This window comes from Molossus molossus, unplaced genomic scaffold (genome assembly GCF_014108415.1).
Source record: "Molossus molossus isolate mMolMol1 unplaced genomic scaffold, mMolMol1.p scaffold_m16_p_51, whole genome shotgun sequence".
Classification (NCBI taxonomy): domain Eukaryota; kingdom Metazoa; phylum Chordata; class Mammalia; order Chiroptera; family Molossidae; genus Molossus; species Molossus molossus.
In genome coordinates, this window is record NW_023425390.1 from 98,557 (window position 1) to 104,955 (window position 6,399).

The 6,399-nt window shown below is 58.5% G+C and overlaps 1 protein-coding gene across 1 annotated transcript; it reads left to right on the forward strand.

Annotated features, from left to right (window-relative positions):
• Nucleotides 1–2,234: 2,234 nt before the first annotated feature.
• Nucleotides 2,235–6,019, forward strand: LOC118618076 (NUT family member 2G-like; the record flags this gene model as incomplete). The annotated part of the gene is made up of 6 exons (XM_036243978.1): nt 2,235–2,920; nt 3,268–3,396; nt 3,915–4,054; nt 4,518–4,765; nt 5,155–5,271; nt 5,830–6,019. Coding segments are annotated over exons 1-6 (1,510 nt in total), but the record flags the coding sequence as incomplete, so codon positions are not given.
• Between the last annotated feature and the right edge of the window lie 380 nt (nt 6,020–6,399).

A 6,399-nucleotide genomic window follows, 5' to 3' on the forward strand; every position in this document is an offset into this window, starting at 1 on the left:
CACTTCCACTGGGGAAACAGAGTTTGTACTGAAGTAGGGGAAGGAGACAGCACTGGACCTCTCAGGACCAGTCAGCGGGGGAGGACACCTGTGACCACACTGGACAGGAGGGCTCCTAAGAGGTGGATCAGGATGACTCAGGGGAAATGTCTGGGTGTGGAGAAGGGAAGGCAGCGGGCACGTGGATTCTTTCTAGAGGGAGACAAGCCCCTTTGACCTGTGTGTGTAGGAACCAGTGGGTTATGTGGTAGCGGCTCAGGGAGGGTCATGGGGAAGCTGGTCCTGTGTCCTGTTCCTCGGGCACCTGGAGCTTGCCCCACAATATCCTTCTACGGGATTTGAGCTGAGTACACTAGAGCTGATGGGGCAGTGGGAAGAGGTGGTCTTAGCCAGAAAGTTGCCCCGTGGGGCTTTCTGTGGCCAAGTCTTCAGTGAAATGTCCTCCCCGAGGGCTAGGCTGGAAGGTACTCCAACTGCTGCAGCCCAGAGCTTCTCCCCTGTTTCCAGCCCAGAGCCCCCTTCTCCTCAGTCCAGGGAGCTGCTTGTTGTCTTGGGCTCTACAAGGACAGGGCAGCCGGGTGTCGTCCACCCAGATAGGGCGAGGTCCCTGAGCTGTCCTGAATTGTCCCCCCTCTGTGGCCACTCAGGCCTTCAGACCTACATCCTCCACCTTGTGTCCCACGGCGCACCCTCTGCCCTGCCTTTCGCCTTTGAGCTGAGGGGTTTGCCCACAGACCACGTCCCTGCTTCGGGAAGGAAAACAGACGTGGAGCGGGGTCGGTTCTCCCATGCAACGTCTGTGAAGGCGGATTCCTGTATAAAGGGGGAAGGGGAGGAAGGAAGACGATCTTCTGCGTCATTAGGAAACATCCGAGGACGCCTGTGCTGAGCCATTAGGGGCCCGCGGGGTGTAGCTTGTTCTCCTGGACTAGGGTCTGCGTGAGTTCCTCTGGGCAGGGCTGTGTTCCCGACCACTGTGTCCCACTGACACCTGGCTCACACCTGGTTCTACTGCGCCTTCACTTTCCACTGTTGGGAGCTGGAAGGGAAGGACCACAGACAGTCTGCAATCCCACAACCAATGTACCATGACAGTGCAATGGGAGTTTCTGGAAACCTCTACTGAGAGCTCCACTTTGCCCTATTCCCTGGCCCTCCTCTAGCGCTCTGCAGCCATTGCTGCCTGTGAAATGACAGAATCTCAGGGACGCAGCATCTACTTCCCAGAGCCCTCTCCTGGGAACAGAGCCCCTGAGGGTTTCCATTCATCTGGGGCTGGAGTAGCAGAACCTGGCCCACGTTAAGTGTTCGCTGTTGTTGGTTCCGACACGTATGTGCATGCTAAGTTGGTGTGTTAAAGGCTTATATTAGGGTTCCTGCTACCTTGTTGTGCAGAGATATTACTCAAGTGTTTTTGTGTTCTACAAGACAAGGAAAAAGAGAGAGTGATTTCTTTTGTGTGTTTGTCCTCACCAGAGAATATTTTTCCATTGACATTTAGACACAGTGGAAGGGAGGGAGGGAAAGAGAGAGAGAAACATCGATGTGAGAGAGAGATTGATTTGTTGCCTTTCACACCAACCCAACCAAGGCCTGGTATCGAACCTGCAACCCAGGTACATGCCCTTGACCGGGAACAGAGCTGTAGGCCAGTGATCTCAGTTTGGAGCAAAACCACCAAGGCAAAAGAGAACCATCTTTATTGAGAACAAGGAAGACTGAGGAGGATATGAGGCCCTTATATTTAGACACTGCCTCTTCGGAAAGGCCCTTTGGGAGCCTAGAACTTACCTTGGAGAATGTCACTACCACTAGTGTGTCTGCCCAGTGTCGTTTCCCACAGAGCAGATTTCTGCCCAGTGCCATGTCTTGGGAACAGCCTCTGAGGCTGGCAGGGTCGGTGCCAGGGAATCCTTAGGGAGTGTCTCAGAATCAGCACTGGCTGGGGCTATTTCTATCTGCAGAGAGTGACAGGGAGCTTGGCGAACGGGGAGCAAGCTCTCCAGTGGATTAATTCTCGACTGGAGGTCAGAGCGTGACAATGACCTGAGGACATTCGCAAACTCCACATTTGCCCCATCCAAATGGCCCTCACCTGTTGAGACTCACCTCTCTGATTCCCCAGTGGCTAAAGGGGACCCAGAGCACCTCAGTCCTGCTTGTTGATTCTCCTTCTCCATTCACCCCTTTCCTTTGTCTCAACAGCATCTGCAGTGCTGGGAGCGGATGTGACCATGGACCCTGGTGCCTCCAGGACTCCTTTCATGGAACTGCCCGTTCCGCTGCCCACTGCTGGCCCCCCACACAGGCCACCTTTCAAGCAGCACCTTTTGACCCTCACGACCCAGTCATTCCCTCCTGACCACCCCCTGGTGCTACCAGCTTTGCCCAGGACAAATGTGGTGGCAGGAGATGCTGGTCAAGACCTAGATGGGTCTGGGGCCTGTAACATCATAGACCAGGTCAGGTCAGAAGTGGAGCAACCACAGTGCCCCCAGACTCAGATCATTGACCTGACACAGGCTCCCATCCATGGGAGTGCTCCAGGTGCCATCAGTGGAGGTGTGGGTCCTGCACCCCTTATCTTGGAAGCCTCAGCAGTGGAGAGGATCATGCCTGCCTCGGCTTTTGGAAACACCCAGGCAGGCAAGAAAGGCTGGTGTCCCGGCCTTCCTCCTCCAGCTCCACCAGCAGCTGCCCAGCTGGCTCCCATCATCCCCCCAGTGAATGCTGGGCCATGGCCACATAGAGCTTCCAGGGAGGGTGGCCTGGCCACCTCCCAGCCCAAGGCCTCGCCGGATGATTCCTGTAACCCCAAGATTCTATACAGGGACTTCCGACGTTGGCAGCTCTTCAAGGCCCTGGCCCGGGGGCACCTTCCCCAGAGTCCTGATGCGGAAGCTCTTTCCTGCTTTCTCCTGTGAGTGCACTGGGCAGGGCACGGGGCCCCCTGGAGATTCCCATCCAAGAGGAACGTGGGAGGGACATGCAGGCTGGCTGATCCTGGGGTCCTGGCAGGAAGGGCTGAGGGTGATGTCCAGCTCTAGGGTGCAAGTGGACAGTCTGCCTCCAGTCCAGGTTCATGTCTGGTGTGAATGTGAGGCAGTAACAGCAGGAGCTGGGAAGGTTGTCTATGCGCAGACACCTCCTCCCCACTGTCGGCGCTCAGTGATGCTGGGTGGGGTGGGAACGTGTGCTCCTCAGAGCCGGGTGGTCAGGAGGGTGGAGTGCAGGCTGTAGCCTGTGACTGACCCTGAGGTATTACAGGCCAGTGCTCCGGTCCCTGTCCCGCCTGAAGCCCACCATGACGTTGGAGGAGGGAATTGGGCAGGCCGTGCAGGAATGGCAGCACACAAGCAACTTTGACCGGATGACCTACTACGACATGGCAGCAAAGTGAGTCAGGGTGCTTGGTCCCCACAGCATTGGGTTGGTTGCTGAGCACAGTCAGGGTTAAGGGGGTGATCACAGCAGGACTGAGGGGTGCTGAGTGCAGGGCAGGGTCCAGCTGTGGTGGTGCTCAGCAGAGAGGATGTAGGGAAGAGGGCTGTTGGTCAGCACAGGGTCCCCACCGCCCAGAGGCCCTTCCCTCCTCTGGAAGCCTCTCCCTCACCTCCAGACCTGGGTTCTTCTGCCCTACGTCCCCTGGGAGCTCCACCCTCCTCTGATCTTGAGCCATCCTTGGCTGGACATGACGGCTCAGGACAGGTGGGGGTGAACGTGCCAAGCCCAGTGGGGTCAGACTCCAGCCAGAGAGGCTGTGCAGGGAACGTCCCCACCAGGCAGCCTCCTGCCTGCTCGGTGCCTTGGCCCTGACAGCCCCAAGGCCCTTGCTCACCACCCCCCTTACTGCTGCCTTTGCTGGGCTCTGGGTGCCTCCTTCTCAGCACAGCCTGTGTCTCCCTCTCCCCCAGGTTCATGGAGTTTGAGGCGGAGGAGCACATGCAGCTTCACAAGTTGCAGTTGATGAAGGGGGCACAGGGTCAGCCTCCTCCAGCCCCACCGAGACCTGATCCTCAGGGTTGCCCCGCCCCAGTGGTGGGCCCGCAGCCAGGTACGCCAGGACGTTCTCACAAGAGCCCAGGGCGAAAGACAAGAGGGACCCGGGACAGATCCCTGTCCCCACCCTATCGGTCCTTTTCCTTCAAGGATGCTTTGGTCTTTCACCTGAAACACCATGAAAGCCGGGGCCTCAGCTGCCCTTTGTCACCATGGGGTCTGGACCTGGTCACCTCTCATAACCCCTCTCCTATCTCCCTGCCAAAGGCCCCAACATACAGTGTGCTGAGAAGTGGGCTGAAGGGGGACCCTTGGAGAATCGGTGGCTAGACATGTCCTCACACGTGACTGTCTTGCATGCTGCCTCTGTCCTCTCCCCTCACAGGGCCACAGGGCTTCAGGTGGTCCTGACCGGCCGCACCCATGTGAATGCCCCCCAAACACTGCCCTCCCCTTCTCGTGCTCGGGAGGTGGAAGTGTTATCCCCTCACGCTCCTTCCTCTTCCCTCTCTGCCCAGCGAACACTCCCAGCACCCAGTGTGCTCACCCACTGCAGCCGCCAGAGGAGACCGAGTCGCCCAATGGCATCCCCCCTGAGGCCGTGCAAGAGTACATGGACACCATGGACTATTTGGAGGGGCTGGCGCACTCAGCCTCGGGGGAGCCAGGAGGAGAACGGAAAGAGGACACTAAGGAGTGGTATGAGGAGGAAGGTTTCCTGAGCTACCTTGACGAGCTGTGCTCCCAGAACGACTTTGTCACCCAGGTGGGCTGGCTCAGAGCTCCGGGGTCCACAGATTCCAGAGGGTGGCTCTCCAACAGCCAGGCCTGGGTTCTGCCCAGGCCAATGGGAATTGAGCTCTGTTCTTGGTTCCTGAGCTGGGTGCATGCGTGGGTGTCAGTGAGTGTGTCTGTGTGTGATGTGCATGTTGTACGTGAGCGGTGTGTGCTATCTATGTGCATGTGGGTCTGCCCTTGTGCTTGTATGTGTATGTGTCCCCAGGTGTGTGTGTGGTTGATGACTAAGATGGAGTAAAACACCCACCTTGTGCATGGGGATGGGGTGGGTGTCTGCTTTTCTACTTGTCCTCGGTCCTGCTGACTCATAGGTTACTCCCTTGCAAGGATGCTCACAGCTTCTTTCTTGTCTCCCAGTTGGAGGAAGTCATTCACCCGCTATTCACAGCACGAGCGCTTTCCCCAGTAGCAGACATGGATCTCTTGGACCTGGCTGAGAAGATGGAGCAGGAAGAAGGAGTCTCTCCTGCCCAGGTGAGCCGGGGGAGGGTAGGACCTTAGGAATATGGAAGGGAGACTCCAGGTGAGCCAGGGGAGGGAAGGACCCCAGGCGAGTTAAAGGACAGAGGGACCCCAGCTAACAGAGTGGATGGAGGGTTTAGGGGGAGTCAGGGAGGGAGGGATTCTAGGTAGATTGGGGGTCGAGGAATCCCAGATGAGCCATGGGAGGGTGCACCCAGGTTAACCAGGGCAGGAAGCATCCCAGAACAGGGGTGTACAGGACTGTGCACCCTACCATGCCGGTAAGCTGCATGCCCAGGGGCCAGCTCCGGGTGTGTGCAGTCAGGACGACGAGGAGAGGACTAGAGAGAGGAGGATGATGGGAAGGAGAGGGTGTGGGGCCCAGAGGGGAAGCAAGGACACAGGCTGGGAATGTGGCACAGGGGACAGCAGCAGAGCCACATGTACGGTTTTAATCTGAGTCACTGTGCCACCCTCTGCCTTCCTCCCCCCAACACCATTGTCCCATCACCCTGCTCCTCCTCCTCTCACACGCCTGTGCAGAGCCAGTCACTGTCCCCTTTCTCACAGCTGGTAGAGGAGCGGCTCCTGGCCTCAGAGAAGACAGAGGGTGTGCAGGCACCCCCGAGTCACGGCGCAGCCCTGTGGGACTCACGTCCTTCTCAGTCTGTGGCTGGACACGATGCCCAGAGCTGTGACCTCGGCCCCCAGCTGGGGGACAGTGAGAAGGCCAGCCCACCGGAGACCGACTTCAAGGACCGTCAAAGGCCCCATCTAACAGACGCCCACCTGTCGGGGCCCAGGGCTTCTGCTGTCTCTTCAGGACGTCAGGAGCACCCACCTCTCCGGGCTCAATGTCCCCCCTCAACTCCCCAGGATCGCGGGTGCACTTACTCTGGACTGGGACCCAGGGAGGCCTCCATTCCCAGAGAGCCCCCTCTTGTTAGGGAGCCTCACGGGCCAGTGGACAGGTCCAGGGAGGATGAGTGGGACCTCCCCAGCCTGGCCTTCCTCTCGGCCTCTCCTAAGAGCCTGCTGCCCTGTGTGCTGTCCCTGAGCCCTGTCCCTGCCTCGGGCCGTGTCTGCCCTGGAGCTCGGGGGCCCCGGGGAGCTGCCCAGTCCCAGTTCTTTCGGACACTA